The 21287-nt window shown below is 39.9% G+C and overlaps 2 protein-coding genes and 1 long non-coding RNA gene across 5 annotated transcripts; 1 reads left to right on the top strand and 2 right to left on the bottom strand.

The window, feature by feature from the left end:
• The first annotated feature begins 445 nt into the window (after positions 1-445).
• Positions 446-12392, top strand: LOC124126487. 2 transcript variants are annotated; one of them, XM_046489930.2, is made up of 3 exons: positions 446-647; positions 9734-9860; positions 10817-12392. In XM_046489930.2, the coding sequence occupies exons 2-3, from the start codon at positions 9752-9754 to the stop codon at positions 11650-11652; spliced, it is 945 nt and encodes a 314-aa protein (XP_046345886.1). In that variant the 5' UTR covers positions 446-647; positions 9734-9751; the 3' UTR covers positions 11653-12392. The 2 variants fall into 2 exon arrangements, with proteins under 2 accessions (XP_046345886.1, XP_046345887.1); XM_046489931.2 differs by lacking the exon at positions 446-647 and adding an exon at positions 8481-8858.
• On the bottom strand, positions 2305-8215 carry LOC124126488. 2 transcript variants are annotated; one of them, XR_007217774.1, is made up of 4 exons: positions 7681-8215; positions 7030-7202; positions 6268-6396; positions 2305-5476 (listed from the first exon to the last, which is right to left on the bottom strand). It is a non-coding gene; the product is annotated as an uncharacterized LOC124126488 (long non-coding RNA). The 2 variants fall into 2 exon arrangements; XR_006859787.2 differs by lacking the exon at positions 2305-5476 and having other exon boundaries at positions 6024-6396.
• Positions 12393-14146: 1754 nt separating the features above from the next.
• LOC124126493 lies at positions 14147-20940 on the bottom strand. Its single transcript, XM_048380553.1, has 2 exons — positions 20832-20940; positions 14147-20169 (listed from the first exon to the last, which is right to left on the bottom strand). The coding sequence occupies exons 1-2, from the start codon at positions 20932-20934 to the stop codon at positions 19259-19261; spliced, it is 1014 nt and encodes a 337-aa protein (XP_048236510.1). The 5' UTR covers positions 20935-20940; the 3' UTR covers positions 14147-19258.
• Between the last annotated feature and the right edge of the window lie 347 nt (positions 20941-21287).

Below are 21287 nucleotides of genomic sequence, written 5' to 3' on the forward strand. Positions count from 1 at the left end.
TTATGGTTAGTGAACTTGGTTCAGTTAATACTGCCGTGTAAACAGTTATAATAATAATTTGTACTTCACTGATCAATAGAAGGATAATGGTGGCAGGCATTTAGCACAGTGTCATCCATGAACATCCATCATTTTAGCATGGACTACCATATATAAGAGACGAACAATGACGAACACACACACACACACACACACACACACACACACACACACACACACAAATACCGAGGAAAATGCATGTACCTGATATTTTGTTTAATATTTTATTTTCATTTACATCACAAAAGACTTCTTCAGATGTATATATAAATATTTAAAATGTACCTGGTGTAATAAAGAAGTTGCTCATCCATAACAATTTTGTCTTATTTACTATGTATGTTAGTGACACGCGAACAGCTCACCCAAACGCAGCCCATAGAAGCTGAATTCTTCCCGAATTGGCTGTGACTGAACTAGGGGTGGGCTTGTTCAACAGTGCGGATCACACACGAAGTCACGTTGCATCTCGTGCTCGAGTACATGCACCGACGGAGGTTCAGAGTTTAGGAGCGTTGTGTAAGCGCTGACTTTAAGAACGCAGGACGCCACAAGTCGCCACAATTGTATCAACACTGCTGCATGTACAACGTTGATTAGTGTGAAAGGTGAGTAGAGTATTTCGGGGCTACTTCAGAGGGATAATGTAAAGCGACCAATTTAATATTGAGTTTATTCGTTTAATAATGTGGCCAAAAAAGTTCATTGTTACTGCCCCCAACAATCACCTGATGTGATTAATTACCACTACCGATATTAGTTAACAGATGGTTTTCCAGTATATGTGACTATGCGGAATGATGTCTGAGAAAGCAGATGTGTTGTAATTTCTTCTTTTAAGTCAGGATAAGAATTTATGGATGAACAACTTCTTTATTACAATTGAGAGCGACGTTTCGGTGTAGGTTCTAACACCGTTATCAAGCAACACACAAATTCTTATCCTTACTTGGTACTCCAACTTCTAAATGCCCATCAAAGAAGTTCTTTTAAGTCATTAGGATTCCGATGTCTTGTCAGTCAAGCTGATTACTTCACTTAGGTTTGGTTGCAAAATAAGATACATAAAATCACTCCGATGCATGTTGGTAGCAATGATAAAATCACTACACTGATAACGACTTTGTTTACAAGGTAAGCGTCAGTATGCTGAGATCAGGGCGGTAACGACACACTTCACTGCATACACTGGATGCATCGCGTCAGTGATGTTGTTCACACCCAGTCAGTAATGGTGTTCACACCCTGATAGACACGTGTATAGCAGGTAAATACTGACAGATAAATAGTTTATTTATGTCTCAGGTTACATAAGCTAGGTATATGCCCAAAATAGAATGGACATGTAATTTAAAAGTAACATTCAGCCACAATATCCTACATACATTGTAATATACATGGTACGCCAGTATACTGTTCATGAATTAAATAGTTGTTTTCATTTATAAATTTTATAAAGCGTTCTTGCTTATAATACTTGACTTAAATACAAGTTGGTTTAAATCAGTCAATAAAAGTAGGATGTAATAACATACATTATTACTCTGTCGCCGAAATACCTCTGTTCAGGTATTCCCTGTATAATGGGCAGTGTTGAATATCATGAAACACTTTCTTTTATTATATCATCTACATCCTTCCCTGGATTTAATTCTAAAGTTTTATCAGTATTTACCTTTCAGTTAATCTGTTTCATTAAACAGCAGGGAAACCATGTAAGTTTATAAATATAAGCAGTAAATTCAATGCAGAAGTAGTTTATTGAGGCATTCAACATGTGAACTTGTATTTAGACTTTAGAAATGCTTGTTTTTTCCATGTCTATCTTCAATTGAGACAGTGTTGTTATTGCTCTGGAAGTACAAACAAGACACAGAGATATGAAAACACTTCTCTAAAAACGTCTGAAGTGACTATAAAATAAAAACAAGACATAAGAAAAACAATTTACCATTATTTATTAGTATTATGACCCCAATCCTAATAACCCCCCCCCCCCCCCCGTGTGTTTGCAGCAGTTCACATAAAAAAACACACCAAGTCTCGTGTGTCATTTCACCCCGGAAATGTTATAATATTGCAGCATGGAATGAAGATAAAGATTAAATGAATAATACATGTGAGAATTACATATTATTTACTTCAAATAAAGAAAATCTCTCACAAAGCACTTGGATTTTCCCCCTGTATTCTCAACTTGTGAAAAATTGTCCTTTACGATAATGACAATACTACTCAAGAATGTGAAGTTGTGGGGATTATTTTGGAAAATTACACAATTGAAATGTCAAACCCATGTACATGTCAACGAGTTTTTTCTACTAATCGAGATAAAATGATTAAACTTAACTTTGAAAGCAAAATCTTTGAAATTGAACAAACCACCAAGAGATGGATGAAAAGAATTATAACCCCATTAGGCAAAATTACAATTATCAAATCAATGCTCATTTCAAAACTTAATTTCCTTTTCCTTACCCTTCCTAGTCCCCCAGATGAATTCCTTAGAAAGATAAATACTATTCTTTTCAAGTTTTTATGGGATAATAAACCAGACAAAATAAAGAGAACAGTTGCTTGTAAACCTATTTCCCTTGGAGGACTTGGTATGATAAATATTTTTGCATATGTTGATGCTTTGAAAATAATCTGGATAAAAAAGGTTACTAAATGTTGATTTGGAAAAGAAATGGAAAATTTTAATGACTAATACTACTCCTGAATTTCCTGATTTACTATTTATGGGAAGTGATTTTCCACTTAAGCTTGCTAAAAAAAAAAAAAACAATTTTGGAAAGATTGTTTTACTGCCTTTTCTAAATATAGCAATAAAATAAAACCCAATAATTATGAAGAGTTCCTGAGGGAACCTCTGCTATACAATAAAAATATTATTATAAATGGCAAATCATTAGATAACAAAACCTTTCATCTCAATAACATACACAGCATACATTGCTTGCTAAGCAATGATGGAAATTTTATGACATTGCAACAATTCTGTAAGAAATACTTCAATATAAATTTTCTTGAATTTTATGGTATTACAAGATCAGTAAATACATACAGGATACAATTAGGCATTAATAAAGACCTGCATCTGGAAACAACAAACAATACAAATATATCTATTGCCAATCTCTTTTCATGTAAAAAAGGCTCAAAGAAATACTACTATGTAATAAGTCAAACCGATGAAAGCTTAAAAGTTATTGACAAGTGGGAAGAGGAACTTTTAATGGATATGAACTGGCCTAGCTTATTTATCAGAGCACACAAAACTACTCCAGGCCCTAAACTTAGATGCTTTCAGCTTAGATTGCTCCACAGAATTCTACCTGTTAATACTTATCTACTCAAGATGCATATTGTTGACAACTGTCTATGCACTTTCTGTAATGCCGAGCCAGAATCTATCCAACATCTGTTTTGGGACTGTAGGCTAAGCAAAAACTTCTGGAAAAGATTTTCACAATGGATTGAATCCAAGTGTCCACATACTGGCAAGATAAATCTTACTTCAGACCTAATTCTTTTTGGCTTTTCAAAACATTTCCATACCGATGATATTTTTTATCTGATACTCTTATTGGCCAAATTTCACATTTATAGATGAAAAATAACCAACCAACCATTACACATTTCCAAAATGAGGTTAAATATTATTACCAAATAGAAAAATATAGACACTTTAATAAAGCCAAACAGACTGAATTCTATACGGAATGGGCTCCTTATGAAAACCTTTTGAAAATATAAACATTTGCTATTCCAAAACGTTACTAAATATATATCCTGCATTCTGTCTTCATAAGTACTAAAGCTTCTAGTGAGTGTGAATGTGTGTATGGATGTGTGTGAATGATATGTACTTTCATAAAAAACCCTGGTCATGTATTTTGACTCTTACCAAAACATGATGTACTTTTACCAGTAACAATGAGTCATCTCTAATAAAGATATGAATGAATAAATACATTTCTGTATTACTAACAGATTTGAAAGTGAAGATGATAGATAGACAAATACACTCTTTACAACACATTATCTATATTACGTGACCATATACACTGAAAGCATGCAATACAGTACTCATGAATACACAATTTACAATGTACAAATTGGGAGCAGAAGAGCGTATGTGTCTAGTACATATATATACATAAGGTGTTTCTCTAAAATTCAAAGAGACAGTATCATGTATTCCCAAGTATCATAATCACCTTTTTTTGGTCATGAACATCTGCACCCAGAGACAACAAAAGCATGTCGTCAAGCATTTCTATTTTCACATATACATCAACATCAAGTTTATCAGTCAGACCTGCACAGAAACAATTTCTGACTAACATAACCATCAGAAGATGACAAATTTGAAAGAACAAATCATCTGTTTCCATTTAATGTGTCTGTCCGTATAAAAGAGTAGTTATTGTGCTATCAAAACAATAAGATGGAATTGGGATTCGGAACTTTGTATTTCTGTGTCAGGTACACACCACTATGAGTCAAAATCAAACTTGTTGCCATGGAAACAAAAAATATATAAAAAAATAAAAAAGGTTTATTAGAAAAAGGCACCTGTTGACAACCTGGTCTTTGTGTGTGCACAGTTTTAAGCCTAGTTTTTTACCTATTAGTTTTAGAGATATGGGCTGCACAAACAAACCACCATAAACCATGCTAAACAGAGTCAAAGTAAAAAAACGTGAAAACAGGAACAAAAAATTTTTTAAAATAATTATTCCCTAAATAGCAAAAGGCAGCACTTAATCCCCTTGTTAATACTTGAACCAAATTCGAATAAAACATATCTCACAGTCTTCAAGTATGCTCCGAAAATATGGATGGACAGACAGATCAGATGACAATATCCAACCGCATTATATGCAGAGGGGATAAAAATGAATATGTGTACTATAATGAGAACAATACATGTATCAAATGCATGTCACCAAACCATCCCTTACACACAACCAGATTGTAAGCTTGGTATAGTCCTTGTTGAGAAAGAGGACTAATTTCGGAATGACATCCGCAAGGGTTTTCTTTACATCTGTATTGCCAAGACCATCTTCTCTATCACGCTGAAAATTTTTGCGCAGGTGACCAAGATTCAGTCCTGATCTGGCAATTTTCTCGGCAATTGACATTTTCATGACCCCTTCGGCTAAGAGAGAATGGAGTGTTTTGATGTGTTTGGCCTTTTCTTTGTTGAAGAGAAGTAGATTGTGGACTGCTGATGGTGGGAAACTAAACCTAGCAAGTTCCTGAATTTTCATCTTTGTATGAGATTCAAGCTTACCAAGGACCTTTACATCTTCTATGGCATTGTGTGCTTCATATGATGAGTGCAAAAAGGTCTTGGCTAGATTTTCTTGCTTGTATGATGATTGTCCAGGAACGGCCTTGAAGACAGGTAGGCTATCAATAAGACCTGATACAGTTGAAAAATTGTGCTTCACACTGGATGTTTAGCAATGCAGATGAAAATACAGGAACATCAAATCTTCTTCCATTATGTGCCACAAGGAATACATTGGGAAACCCACTGAGCCATTTACAAAACTTGTCAACTGCAAACTGAACAGTTTCAGGCTGAACTTGTTTCCTATTGACCGTCATTGTATACTACTCAAAAGAAGTTACGGATCAGCAGATTCTTTCAAATTACTATAGTTAATCTGTAATGGCATGAGAGATTAACTATAGTAATAGAAAAGAATTGGGTGATCCTTAACTTCTTTTGTCTAGTATACCACTATACCAGTAACCTGTTGAGATTGGTACTTTTGGAAGTACATTTCATTAACCGAGCACTACCGAAGTGATTTAGGATACATCTGTACTTTCGGATTGGTAGTCTAGGTCTATTCCTCATCCACCACCACTTGCATGTGCCCCATGTTTTGGTGATTATACCTGGTTTCCATGGTGCTAATGGGATAAGGTCCTCCCGCTTGGACGTTACACCAGTGCACCATTGCACCATTGCAGGTAAACCTGCAGTCTAAGTTGATGGCTATATACAACGGGCTGGGCTGGGCTGGGCTGAGACAATGCAGATAAAGTGACTTGTCTTAGGACACAACAAGCATCATCAAGTGGGTTTGCTAGGATTCGAACTGGCAACTTTTTGATTGATTGCCTAGTTGGTTAAACTCTCAATCATGCACTTGGCTACATGATCAAATAAAACTATTAGTTGAATTTTTTCAAAATTCTCACCTGTTTGAAGATGAGACTGGTAGACTTTCAATGTTAGATGCTTAAGGAGTCTGGTCAGAATGTCCACTTTCATCATCAGAACTAGCATCAGCTACTGGTACAGTAGAGGAATGGGATGACATCAATCATCTGAAAAATGAAAAATTGAAATCCAAATTGTTTTCATGTATTATACCCGAATTAATATTGGTTCTTTTATGTGCTGAAACAATTTCAGTCATGGAACAACTTATTCTACAGTCCCATCTGATGGATTGATCTTCCATGTCCCACAGAAATATTTAACCTATGGAAAAGTGTCTTGTTGTTTCTAAATGATATACAATAGTTGCATATACATTGTACAATGGAATATTTTCAAAATAATCTTATTTCCATCTGAACATATCTCCCACTATTCAACACAAGCTATACATGTACATACTAAAAATATATAGAAAAGAATAAACCTAATTTCAGGAGGTGCATCTGGTAGAGAAATAAACCTGATGGGTTAAAGCCAGACCAGGAGCAACAATGAGAAACAGGAATTCCAAATTCAATTTTTTTTTTTTTGAATATCCGACACCTATACAAGATGATATTCTTTGTTTATATTTGACGATTTCCAGTATCTACACACACGGTCGTCATTAAACAATGAATTCATTTGATTCAGAGTATCCACCATGTCTATTGTATCATTGTGTTATTAACAATTGGTTTGAACACAAATGACTAGTTTCATAAACAAACATTGTTATGACATTGTATAGAACTTACTCCATCTCCATTCTAAATGAATCATTTGCAGCCTGTTGAGTCGACTCTTTGGCAACAGCTTCAACATAGCCTCCATCCCTCCGTTCCATGCTTTTTAAACTTCTCTGGTTTGATATTTAATGTTGAAAGGAGATTATTCATCCTGTCTGGTCCCCCAACGCTATCGATCATAGCTGTAAATAGATATTAGCCACAATATAATCATGATAATTATAAGAATGTATCTAATATTATTTTTAGGAATGAGGGAGGGATGTGTGCCTGTTCATATAGTTGGCAGTAAAAATTCTAAGTTTAATCAATACTTTTTATAAATCGGGCATAGCTGTCTGGGAGCAATACTGACTTAAATTTCACCCCCACCCCCTAGACACAAGGACAACTGTCACAAGCGTGCAATGTCTGACCCTTTTCCCATGTTGAAGCATACTGGAAAAAAGCCTTACTATACTTACTTACCTTTTGTTGAAAAAACAAGACAACATAAGACATTAATAAAACATGATATCGTGACATGAACAATAAGAAAGGCATGACGCTGAAATATATGATCGAAAACAGGACAATATTTGTGCTTTACATCATCGGAATGCCAAAACTTTGAGAGCATTTTATTGGTCAATTAAATGTAAAACAAAAATAAAAATTTACCTGTTCCAAGCTTTGTGTTGATAACAAAACATGGCATCCCTGACTTCCCCTTCTTCTCCCTGTGCGTCTTCCCGTATGGAACCATGTTTATTTGCCCACATTGTCTGACATTTCACGCACAAACAGCCGCTAAGTCCTTTCCTCATCTCGCCGACAATATTCCCATACGTTAATGGAATAGGGCCCAATTTGCAAGCGACGAGATTGGAGAGAAGTTCCCCGAGCTCGACCATCCTTCGCTCTTCCTTCCATCTCTGCTTGCGTATTTGCCGAGTTTGGTGTTTCGAAAAAGAGGACAGTCGTCGTCCTTGCAAGGATCACCAAAGTAAACATGGCAAGCTGGGTAGTTGTGGTGGATGAGCACGTTTGATTTTAATATTTTGGTGTGATTACCGGTCTTTCACCTTTTTGAATCGACCACAGCTGTCTGCCAGTCGCCATGATTGTTTACAATAAGGGGCGTAATTCTTACTCGGTATTACATCACCCCAACATTGCCGATGTTGGAAACATCGGCAAAAGTCGTAGTTTTCACCGGAAGTGTCCCATTATACAGGGGATACCTAAATAACAATAAGCTGGTTTTACACATTGTTTAATCCCAAAGCGCGTGTATATGTACCACCGGAACTAGGTTAACAAATATAGAAAACTCTCAACATCGATGTTATACGTGTAGAGATGACAGATAAGACCGTTATGCACGCACACTCGATGACTCCACGCAGGCTGACGTCACATGGCATTGTTCGCCTATGTATCTTTCAACAAACTGTAACAATTTACGTCATAGTGTATTGTGACGTTTCGGGGCGGAAATCTAAAGGTGTGTAGGCCGTTGTTAGGTTTGTATGTTTGATGTTTACAATGGTCACGTTTACGATGGTCTGTTAATAATCGAGTCTGGACCAGACAATCTAGAGACTGACAACACTAGCATAGATCCACGCAAATGGGATACGATGACATGCATCAACCAAGTCAGCGAGCATGTCCATCCGATCCAGCTGGTCTCTTTTTCCGTTGTACAGTAGTAATTGAAGACGTTTTATTCTGATAAACTCAAATGGAGTATGCCGTGTGTCACACACTATGGATACATACTGTCATCCGCTTGACCTAGTTAAGACGGGGACTCCCACAGTTCCATCAAATGAAGTTTTAAAAGGTTATAAGCGGTAAGTAATAAATGAAACACAAAAACTCGCCCCTTGTAATATCAATTTTAGAAAACTCGATTAGTATTCAGCATATAGTTAAAATGCGTGTGTTAAATCTTCATAGAATGTCGTACTCAAAATGTTTATTTTTCTTTGTTCCACTTCAAAACATTCCAGAAACTATCATAAAAATGTTAACGTGTATACTTACGAGGAGCCGAGTCATACCGCAACGAGTCAAGTGAAGAAGTATCCTGCTCAGAATTACATAAGAAAACAATCGACAGGTTATGTGGATTACGAAATGTACCGATACCGCGATACCATAGTCATGCTATAATTCGTTTTCAATATTACTGTTATTTAACTGTTTAACCCATTCTAGACTAGACAAATTCATATACTAACCTGTCAGTCCTTGTGTTTCCCAGAGAATAAATTAAAAACAAATTTGGCAAGTCTTGACTGCCTCACCCCTGAAATTAACCATTGTCCCCGGCTCCATTTTGATTATAGTTTGGATTTTGTACATATATATTTTTAAATAAGATCACCTTAATTCTGGGACTAAATGTTTGTTTACTGATCTATTCGTTACTATAGTTACCTCATTTAGTATAATTGACCTCTTACTCCAAATATGCTATACAGATACATCCCAGGATATACATCGGAGTGAGGGAGTATGGTTTTACGCCGCTTTAAGCAATATTTCCACAATATCCCAGCGGGGAACACCAGAAATGGGCTTCACACATTGTACCCAAGGATATACATGGATGTAGACAGATAGGTGTACGGGATTTCACTAGCTAGATGGACCGATCATTTGGCTAATGTTGCAGCAAATTGTATGATAAAGCTATACATAATCAGAAGGTGTTGTGTTTCAGGTGTGGTTGTGATCGCCCATGATGAAGTCGGTCCCGCCAATGTTGTTGCAGGCCCTCAATGTAGGGGCTCTCCTCGCCTTCATACTCACCGCCGCCTTCAACGGACTGGCGTCAGATACTAGCATAGGTAGGTCAGTGACGACTGTGGGCGCATGGTATGTCTTTCCTATGTGCTGTAGACAAGCATGAGTCTTTGGTGGTGATAATTTTGGACTATTGGGATTAGGGGAAATTTCCATGAGAAATATATGCATTTGGTAAATTTGTTTGAGTGTGTTTATCTTTTGATTTAACGTGAAATGTGTTGTATAATAACGCTGATGAGGAGAGTAGGCTATTACTTCTGACAAGAACATTATAAAGATATTCTACGTCCGCTTCAGTGACCATTGAAGAAATAATGTGGAAAGTTATAATTTCTTGAAATGTTGAAATGTCAAATAGCAGTTGAGCAAAATTTGTATTTCTGTGTTTACACCAATAAATGTGGTAGTATGTCCATGTTTATTTTACTATGTAAGTGGTATGTTTAATGTTAGACCTGCATCACTACGGGCTTCCCCCACCCCCACCACCCCCACCACCCCCACCACTACATTGCTGAAACGTCATGATATGACTGGAAAACTGTTCAAAGCGCCGTTAAAATCAACTCACCTTTACAGGGCGAACATATATCACGTATTATGAAAATATAGTGATGTGCGACTCTTTAAGATTTGTCTCTAATTTTTGTCTTTAATCTTTCACTCTCTATCGCTCCTAAGTGGGTCTTATATTGTGCTGATGCCACAGACGGGTGATGTGGCTGCGTGTTGAAGCCTCGCATCATGGATTTCTGTTAATTTCGTTGCCATCAGATATTAGTCATCCGACTGAGACGTAAAAAGCGTCCAATGATCATCTCATCTGATGTGGCTATTTGAAGTAGTTAATCTTTCGGATAAAGCGTTAAAGTAACAAGATCAGTATTTGTTTGAATTGTGCTCAGTGCACTCCTGTGCGAACCCGTTATGGGTTGTTATTTTGAATATAAGACTCATTAATCAAGCTGTGGATGTTTTTACTTTGTGTTTCTTGCAGGCGTCTTCCTAAATTCCACAGGGGACATCTCGGACGTATTCTACATCGAGATCACTCCCGCCGGCTGGACCTTCAGCATATGGGGCCTCATCTATGCCTGGCAGGCTGTCTGGATTGTCTACTCATTGGTCCGCATCTGCAGGAAGAGTCCAGAAGGACCTCTCTACCTCAACCCCGTTCTTCTGCCCCCCGCCTTCTTCGGAATGTACATCCTGAACATGTTCCTCAACATCAGCTGGCTCCTGCTGTTTGACCGCCAACTCATCGAGCTGGCTTTCAGCTTCCTGTTCGCCATTGCCTTCACCCTGTACATCTGCCTGTGGATCTCCTACACCTCCCTGGATAACAACATGGAGGTCCTGGCTAAACTCAATCTTAAGATTGAGGACACTTTAGTGCGTGCATTCGTCCACAACGGGCTTGGAATCTATGCGGCTTGGACCACCATTGCTTCCTTCCTCAACATGGGCTTTGTGATTGCCTACAGAGCTAACCCCGCCATCGACCAGAGCACCGCGTCCTCCATCTCCCTCGGCTTCATCACCGCCGCCTTGTTCCTCTTCGTCATCACCGACCTCTTCCTATTCGACAGATACAGTCGGTATACCATCACGCCTTATGGCGTCATCGTGTGGGCTCTCTCAGGCAGCCTGGCCAAGAACTTTGACGCTGCTCGCGGGAACTCTATCTTCACCATTGTACTCATAGTGATAGGCGTGTTAGCTCTCATTGCCAAGATAGTCTTCGTCATCATCAGAAGCAAGTCCAAACCTGTGTTTACCTCATCCACGAACATTACCATGCCGGAGAAGCAGGACACTGTCGGCATGGCCTGACGTCATCAACACGTTTCATAAACTGGTGAAACCCGTGAAGATCAGTATCAGTATTGGTGTTCAGCAACCCATGCTTGTCCTAAGGGTCGACTATCGGGATTGGGTGGTCAGGCTGTCTTACTTGGAGGATGCATGCCACGTATCCAGTAGATCGATGGTCATGAATGTAATCACTGGATTGTCTGTTCCAGACTCGATTATTAACAGACCGCCGTCACATAACTGGACTATTGTTGAGTGCAGCGTTAAACAAGAAAACACTCATAAGCTGGAGACGATGTATTTAAACATTTTTATGCTGGCGAATTGCCAAAGTCGCATTTATATCATATTCCCAGTGTTGTGAACACATTGTTCACAAGATCGGATTCGTTTCGCATTTGTCCCTATTAACGAGTAACGTGTCAAATACAAATCTCAACAACACGAGTTATCGCCCTTCTTTGAAGCATGTTCTGTTATCAGAACAAGCCTGACAACACAATAACATATACATGGTACATATTTAGATGTGCGTAATATGCAATGCAGTCAATGATTTGAAGTGTGACTATCTCCCAGGTGTTCAACTCATGATCAAGAATTGATTTTCTTGTTTGATTTATTTCTCGACATTTTTACATATTGTATTGTATTTTGTAATAGAAGCGTGTTATTATTTATATTTAACTTTGAAAAGCAATGATGCTCTAATCTGTATATATAAATATAACTTATTTGATTAAAATCTTAACTCATAATATTCTGAGTCTTTTCTTCATTGAACGTTTCGTGAGGAAAAATGGGGTTTAACGTTGCGTCCAATATCATTGCACTTATATAGCGATGTGTGCCTCTGTGCCTGTGTGCGTGCGCGCGCTATACCGGAAGTATGCTGAATTGAAAGTGCTAGGCCACTGAGATACCATGCTACAGTTTAACATGAAACCCCACTCAGACACAGTATACTGATTCCTAGCCGACCAGTCCTTGTTTTAGCCCTTTAATGCGCCAGGCAGGGTAACAAGTACTATATTTTAATGTATTTTGGTATGATGCGGCCGGGGAAGTGTCAGGTTAAGATTCAGTGAGTTTAAAAAGAAGATATCCCAACATCTCAACGTTATGAGATCGAAACTCAAAGAACGCAGATCATAGACGTTACGTCTCTGGTAAGGTTTGATATTCAGCTGCAAAATCTCTGATGTTGGATTCGGAAGAACGGTCAGCGAGCCAATAAGGTAACTCGGCACAACGAATGTGTCACCCTCAATCACTCGGCAATCCCTGCTCTATGTTCAAGGCCACAAAGACATTGCCGTTTATCAGTTGTAACAGTGCTTACGTCGAATATAAACTACAAAGGACATTCATATCTAAATACACAAAAGCTCACATATACATAAGTGTATGACCGTTGTTTTTCGCCCCAATCAGCAATGTCATAGCTATTTTGCGGGGGTCTGTTATGATTAGTGAGTGACTGAATACATCAGCAACGACTTGTGGTCGTACGATGACACGTTTTGAACAGCCACCGAAACTGACCAGCCGATCCTCTCTTGTAGTTGCGGCCTCCTCCCGTGACGCGCATGGGAGGGAGGGGACTAATTCTTCCCTGAATCTCAACCGGAATGAATACATTAAGGGACACAAATAATGTTTAAAAACAAGTACAGTCCGTTTGATTCTATCTGAGACCGATGAATTGCTCACTAACTCAAAATCAATAATTGCAACAAAACCAAAATGTGCACAGCGACATGAATTGGACAGACCAACTCTGATGGTTTGTCTCATAATTTTGGACAACCGAATAAAACAACTGTTCAACAAACGATCATCATATTGTTGACATTTATCGCCATCCCACACCAGGGAGGACCAGTCGCTCATGGAGCAGCCAGGTAATGAACAACCATGTGCACCGTATATGGGGGTCATCTCAAAAGACGTTTTGGGTGTTCAATCTGAGTCACTGTTGCAGGTTTCTGAAGCCGTGACAGTGCATTCGGAATCGGTGTCGCTGTTGTCCGAATCGCTACCGCCGCTGTCCGAGTCTACCCTGATGATCACTGGCTTGATTGTGGCATGGTCCAATCCACTATGATCCCAATATTGTCTCTCTATTTCATTCTCAACTTTCTCAACACACTTTTGCCACGTTTCCTGCGTGATGGTGTCTATTGATTGTTGAACCAGTTTCTGTACATCCCACAGTTTGAATGTTGTATTTTGCCTGGCAACATCCGATTTAATGGTACCCCAAATTAGTTCTATTGGGTTTAAATCGCAATGATAGGGCGGCAATCGCAAAACTGAATGGCCATGTTCTTTAAGATACTCGTCATCTTTAAAGACAGGTGAGGTTTTATTAGACTTTATAATATCATACAGAACAGGTTTCGTTGCCTTTTGTGGATACGGTATTGCTTTGTGTGTCAACCATTCTATCATATCATGGAGATGGAGATGAAAAGGCCAAGGCACAAGTTATAGTATTCTCAGTTGGAATATTGATGGATTGTACAAACACGCGAGCTCTTCATTTAGTGATTTTAAACAGTTCTGCAGTAGATGCGACATTATTAGTTTCTGTGAGTCGTTTGTTAAGCAGGAAGATGACTTGATCTATTGTCCGTTTTCAATCATTTAACTTTTGTCGACCTAAACATAAACAACGTGGCCGTTACAGTAGTGGTGTAACCGTATTGGTGAAAGATAATTTAATCAAGAACAATCTTATTCGTCGAATATGTCATTCATTTATCGACTGTGTTGTGTTGCACTTTCAAAGAAGTTATTTTGGATTACAAAAAAGATTCAGTTTCAATATGTGTTTATATCTCGCCTGAAAACTCCCCTGTTAATAATGAGGCTAACATTGATCCAATAAGTCGTCTTGAGGGATATATTGAGACAATCAAAAATATCTATAACAATCATAACCCACTACTTGCTGGAGATTTCAATGCAAGGATGCGTACATTTCTGGATTATATCCCAGCTGATGACCTCAACTTCATCCATGAGAACAGTGATGACTATCCAACTGCTGGGTTCGATATTCCCCGTAAAACAAAGGATGACACTCGACACAACAGTTACGGTGTCAAACGAGCAAAATTATGTTGCACACGTGATGTCCATGTACTAAACGGGCGGTTATTTGATGATATGGATTAAAACTTGACTTGTATCACACATTAGAATGATTTTATTCCAGTTTGGATTTGGTTTTGTTTGGCTAAACCAAGACATTGGTAATATTCAACATTTCATGACATATTTTAAACGAAGATTTTACGACTGCCTCAATCAATATTGGCACTTTTCCCTGTCATCATCTACGAAATGCAATTACTACTCACAGTTCAATTCATTACTAAATGTGGAATCATATATTACTTGTGTTATGTCTTCTTACCAACGTAGACTTATAGCCATGTTCCGGTGTAATAATTTCAGACTTGCTGTTGAACTGGGGCGTCACAACAACATCCCATATAATGAACGTGTATGCACTTTCTGTTTTTCAAAGGGACATAACCATGCTGAAGATGAATTCCATGTTCTCATGATTTATGACCAGTATTCTAGAGCAAGAAGAAACTCTTTTCCCAAGCGTCTCGTTACCCCTCCCTCTATTGAGAATTTTATAAGACTTTTGTCAGCTGAAAACGAACAAATTATAAAAAAGCTTAGGTAAATTTCTCTCCCAAGTCATGAATATCGAAAGGAAACGGTAAATCATTATTAAATCTATTCAGCATGCAAATATATATACAGTATATTTCCATTGTATTATGGGCCGGTGGCCTAAAGTATCGAATAAATTTATCTGTCTGTCTGTCTGTCATATCGCCCTTCCTACTGTTAGACGTTGGGGCTTTTGTGTTAGGTACCTGAACGCCATGATATGGAGCATTGTCCATGACAACCAGACTCTTGGGGAGCAATACCGGTAGCAGTTGAGTTTTAACACATTCTAGGAATACCGCTCCGTTCATTTCGGTATGATAGTCTCGGTTGTCCTTGGATTTTGCCTTGAAGACTAGCGAACAGCCTGGTAGGAATCCCCGACTCTTGCAGCCAGCATGGAGCACAATAAGCCGCTCACCCTTGCCAAGTGGCAATTTCCTGCACAGAAATCAGAGGAGGAGCTAGGGAACCATTGTGTTCCTGTGGTATGGGAAGCGTTTACCCACGTTTCGTCCAAGTATACGGGCTCATAACCCTCGTAACGTTTTTCTCGTATTGTGCGTAAGAAATGGTTCCTTAGGCGAACAATCAGACCTCTCGCATAATGCATGTCTATTGTCGGAGCCTACTTTTTTGTAACGGAAACCAAATTGGTGTAGCAATTTCCATAACTGATATTTTGAAATGGTCAAAGAATGATTTGTCTCCATATATGTTTTTAGAGTACGGAGAGATTCATAGATATTTTGTTTATACAGAGTCTTAATGGCGTTTCTAACCATCTCTTGTTGAAATGAATCGACTTTAAAACATCGCATGGGTTTTGAGATGGTCCCCTCAGGTGTGTCACTGCAGGTTGAAGAAAGTGGAGCCTCGGTCCTAAATTAAATATTAAAACACCTGGCTGAAGTTATTAGTAAGTTGATAGCAGTATTCAGACACATCCTAGAACATCGATATGTATCTGGTATCGCCATGTATTCCCGCTCAAAACAAGAACAAGACTACGTAGTATTCCGGAGACTATGAACGGGGTGGGGGTCCGGCATTTATGGGGAGGTGGATATTTGGTAGAGACAGAAAACGGTTCGGGAAAAACCAGACACTGAACTATAAATGTACTGGTTTTGGGAACAGAATCAAATTTTCAGGGTGGTTACTTTGTCCCCCGTCATGTGTGTACTCGTCATATGACTGTTTACAAAGATGTCCTATTGACCACCTGACTGTCTCCAAAGATGTCCTACTGAACATCCGACTGTCTACAAAGATGTCCTACTTACCACCCGACTGTCTACAAAGATGTCCTACTGACCACCCGACTGTCTACAAAGATGTCCTACTGACCACCCGACTGTCTCCAAAGATGTCCTACTGAACATCCGACTGTCTACAAAGATGTCCTACTGACCACCCGACTGTCTACAAAGATGTCCTACTGTCCACCTGGTTGTCAACAAAGATGTCCTACTGACCACTCGACTGTCTACAAAGATATCCTACCGACCACCTGACTGTCTACAATGATGTCTTACTGACCACCTGACTGTCTACAAAGATGTCCTACTGACCACCTGGCTGTCTACAAAGATGACCTATTGACCATCTGACTGTCTACAAAGATGTCCTACTGACCACCTGGCTGTCTACAAAGATGTCCTGCTGTCCAAATCACTGTCTACAAATATGTCCTGCTGTCCAACTCACTGTCTACAAAGATGACCTACTGACCACCTGACTGTCTACAAAGATATCCTACCGACAACCTGGCTGTCTACAAAGATATCCTGCTGACCACCTGACTGTCTACAAAGATATACTGCTGACCACCTGACTGTCTACAAAGATGTCCTACTGACCACCTGACTGTCTACAAAGATGTCCTGCTGTCCACCTGACTGTCTACAAAGATCAAAGATATCCTACTGTCCACCTGGTTGTCCACAAAGATATCCCACTGACCACCTGGCTGTCTACAAAGATATCCTTCTGACCACCTGGCTGTCTACAAAGATATCCTTCTGACCACCTGACCGTCTACAAAGATATCCCACTGTCCACCTGGTTGTCCACAAAGATATCCTACTGACCACATATGGCTGTCTACAAAGATATCCTTCTGACCACCTGGCTGTCTACAAAGGTATCCTTCTGACCACCTGACCGTCTACAAAGATGTCCTGCTGTCCACCTGACCGTCTACAAAGATATCCTACTGACCACATGGCTGTCTACAAAGATATCCTTCTGTCCACCTGGCTGTCTACAAAGATATCCTACTGTCCACCTGGCTGTCTACAAAGATATCCTACTGTCCACCTGACCGTCTACAAAGATATCCTACTGACCACATGGCTGTCTACAAAGATATCCTTCTGTCCACCTGGCTGTCTACAAAGATATCCTACTGTCCACCTGGTTGTCCACATAGATATCCCACTGTCCACCTGGTTGTCCACAAAGATATCCTACTGACCACATGGCTGTCTACAAAGATATCCTTCTGACCACCTGGCTGTCTACAAAGGTATCCTTCTGACTACCTGACCGTCTACAAAGATGTCCTGCTGTCCACCTGACCGTCTACAAAGATATCCTACTGACCACATGGCTGTCTACAAAGATATCCTTCTGTCCACCTGGCTGTCTACAAAGATATCCTACTGTCCACCTGGCTATCTACAAAGATATCCTACTGTCCACCTGACCGTCTACAAAGATATCCTACTGACCACATGGCTGTCTACAAAGATATCCTTCTGTCCACCTGACTGTCTACAAATATGTCCTTCTGACCACCTGGCTGTCTACAAAGATATCCTACTGTCCACCTGGTTGTCCACAAAGATATCCCACTGTCCACCTGGTTGTCCACAAAGATATCCTACTGACCACATGGCTGTCTACAAAGGTATCCTTCTGACTACCTGACCGTCTACAAAGATGTCCTGCTGTCCACCTGACCGTCTACAAAGATATCCTACTGACCACATGGCTGTCTACAAAGATATCCTTCTGTCCACCTGGCTGTCTACAAAGATATCCTACAGACCACCTGACTGTCTACAAAGATGTCTGACTGGCTACAAAGATGTCCGCCTGTCCACCTGACTGTCTACAAAGACGTCCTACTGACCACCTGGCTGTCTACAAAGATGTCCTGCTGTCCAAGTCACTGTCTACAAATATGTCCTGCTGTCCAACTCACTGTCTACGCAGATGTCCTGCTGTCCACCTGTGCTTCGGCGACCACAGACAACGTTAAAAAAAAAAGCTTCAATCTCCTGATGAATCACTGGTGACACTTTGATTACATTGCAAATCTGTGCAACACTAAAACAACAGAATGGTAATGAACTGTCAATGAAAATATCAGGCTGAATTACCAGGTGAGCTACAGCACCGTCGGCCATTATTATTCATCTGCAAAATAAAGGTGTAAAATTGCTCGAAAATACCGATCCATTATCATAGCGATATGTTTGTTAATGGCATTCATATTTATCATATATTACGATAATATATTTAATAAATGCAAGTGAGTGAAAATGTCTTTCAAGATGGTGGCAAATATAACTATATAATCAACATTAAAATATCTATATGCAGAGCCATATTAAAGAAAAAGCGTAGATCTAAATGTGAGGTTCATTCACGTGAGCTATCACCACTCATGATGGCAACCCTGTCAAAAAGAACGTCCCCGTTCGTGTTCACTTGATCAAGACTTAGTGTCTTATCTTATCGTGATATCAAAGGGCACCTGCACTGAGAAACGAATATATACCACCACCCGACACGACTGGTCTTGGGACTATTTTAGTCATCTGAATCGTGAGACTTGGATGTTGCCGAAGTCAAGTTAGCAGAAATTGTCATGGATAATCCTTAAAACTGGTTTCAAGTCATCAGTTCCATGTTCACTCTACTCATGTTCAACCTCATTCGTTGTGACCGAGGGCTCCACAGTGGTGGTCGCCTTCTCCATGTCTTCCTCCGGAGTCACCTCTTCTCCCTTGGTCTCATCGGGCCCGGACCCAGGAGGAGGAAACAGCGGCTGTGTCATTGCTCTGTAGATGGCTAATGCGATCTTCACAAGGAAAGCCACCACAGTCAGCGCCAACAGGACAAAGATAAAGATAGTATTAGCGTCAAGCAAATTATAGCCTCTTGCAATGATGCCCACAAACGCCCAGATGACGACAGGATAGGGCGTGAAGGTGTAGCGGGTATACTTGTCAAATACGGAGAGGTCGACGACCACGTAGATGATGATGACAGCAGCCAGGAAGCCGAGAGCAATGGTTGAGGCAGTACCCGGGTCAATTGGGGGCAGAGACTGGTAGGTGATGACGATGGCCATGTTGATGAAGGTGGCCACAGTTGTCCATGCGGCGTACAGGGCCAGACCATTGTGGACAAATATAGAGATGAGGACAATATCTACCCTCCGACTTTGATTGGACAGGATGAACCTGTTCTTGTACATAGCTAGGTAGGACAGGCCGAGGCAGATGTAGAGAGTGACTGAGATGCCAGCCAGAACCACGAATGCCAGTCCTATTAACTCTCGGTCGAACATGAACAACCAGAACACATTGAGGACGAGGCTGAGGATGTAGATGCCGAAGAATGCTGTCGTCAGGAGGATCGGTTTCAGAAAGAGGGGTTCCCCCGAGGCCGACTTCCGGCAGAGAAGGGTCAGCTCGTAGATGATCCACACGAGCTGCCAGACGTATATCAGGCCCCAGATGATGAATGTGAAGCCGGCGGGGGTTATTTGTGAGATGAACCGGTCAGAGATTGCGGCAGTTGTGGTCAGAAACACGAAAGCACCTGAAATTGAGGTATATTGGTTACAATCAAAGTGATATAAGGAACGTATTTACGTGTTTCTTTGATGATGTAATTAATTACATATCACTAGTAAATCATATAACATACATTATGTCTGTAAAGGTTTGGCCCATTTGTAAAAGACTAATATTGAATATATGAACACAAGGTAGCAAGAGGCAGAAGTAGGTCTACTAGATCGTGCTTCACAACTGCATGGCACTGACATCTTAATGTGGAAGAAAATCCAAAACTGACAAAAGCCAAAAAAGTAAACGGCCGGGGAACAAAAATTCAGCACCTGAAAATTGGATTTGATAAAAAATTATAAACGTTATCCAAACGCTGCTGGGCATCGAGTCGCCGCAACACTGCCAACATGTCCGAAACAAAACTGTAATACCCTGTCATATACATCATCGTCGAATAACCATTTGTTGTTTGTGTCAGCTTTAGCCACCATCAAATATTGGTGTATACTTTCTTTTGCCCAGCAGTTTCGTAGACCACACACTTTTTGTCCCGCGGTTGCAGTTCTAACAGACCACAGATCAAGATGAGGTCGAATTTGGAATTGGAACCAATGAACATCGGATCCCGCCAGGCCTAGGACGCAACTCTGCACCCTGCTCACATGCCCTGTTGTGATGCCCCATGTTTACCTGTGCCTGGGAGACCGGCGAGGATGTTGAAGATCACTGTCACCAAAAACACCGGAAGCACCAGAATGGCGAAGGCTTGGAGGAGAGTGGTCTTGTTCACCATCTTCAGTCTACTGTATAACACAGAGAGTATCAAATACACATCAAATACTCACAACTGATTTGAAATACAATTACATGCAGCCGCCATATATTTCCATGTTTGGACTAATCACAGTTGACCTAATTCGTTTTCATAAAAACGTTGAGGCTGTGTTTACGTTTCTCATTTTCATCCAAACATTAAACAGCGAAATAACTATCAAAATCTAAACCAGTTTGTATTTACCTTGAACAGCATGCAACGTACCCTGTAGTTGTAGACCTAACCAGATATAATACTTTTCGACTCATTAATATATTCTTCCAGTCACCCCCTCCCCTGAAGCCGAACACAGGACACCTCCGTGGTCCAGT

The sequence above is a fragment of the Haliotis rufescens genome, unplaced genomic scaffold, assembly GCF_023055435.1.
Source record: "Haliotis rufescens isolate VD_foot unplaced genomic scaffold, xgHalRufe1.0.p SCAF_31, whole genome shotgun sequence".
In the NCBI taxonomy this organism is placed as follows: Eukaryota; Metazoa; Mollusca; class Gastropoda; order Lepetellida; family Haliotidae; genus Haliotis; species Haliotis rufescens.

What these genes read in the sequence shown, in the direction of transcription:
- LOC124126487 (XM_046489930.2), top strand. Translation starts at nt 9,752, where the DNA reads ATGATGAAGTCGGTCCCGCCAATGTTGTTGCAGGCCCTCAATGTAGGG. An exon ending in GGCGTCAGATACTAGCATAG is followed by an intron (nt 9,861 to 10,816) that starts GTAGGTCAGTGA and finishes TGTTTCTTGCAG; the next exon opens with GCGTCTTCCTAAATTCCACA.
- LOC124126493 (XM_048380553.1), bottom strand. Translation starts at nt 20,934, where the DNA reads ATGGTGAACAAGACCACTCTCCTCCAAGCCTTCGCCATTCTGGTGCTT. An exon ending in CGCCGGTCTCCCAGGCACAG is followed by an intron (nt 20,170 to 20,831) that starts GTAAACATGGGG and finishes CCTCAATTTCAG; the next exon opens with GTGCTTTCGTGTTTCTGACC.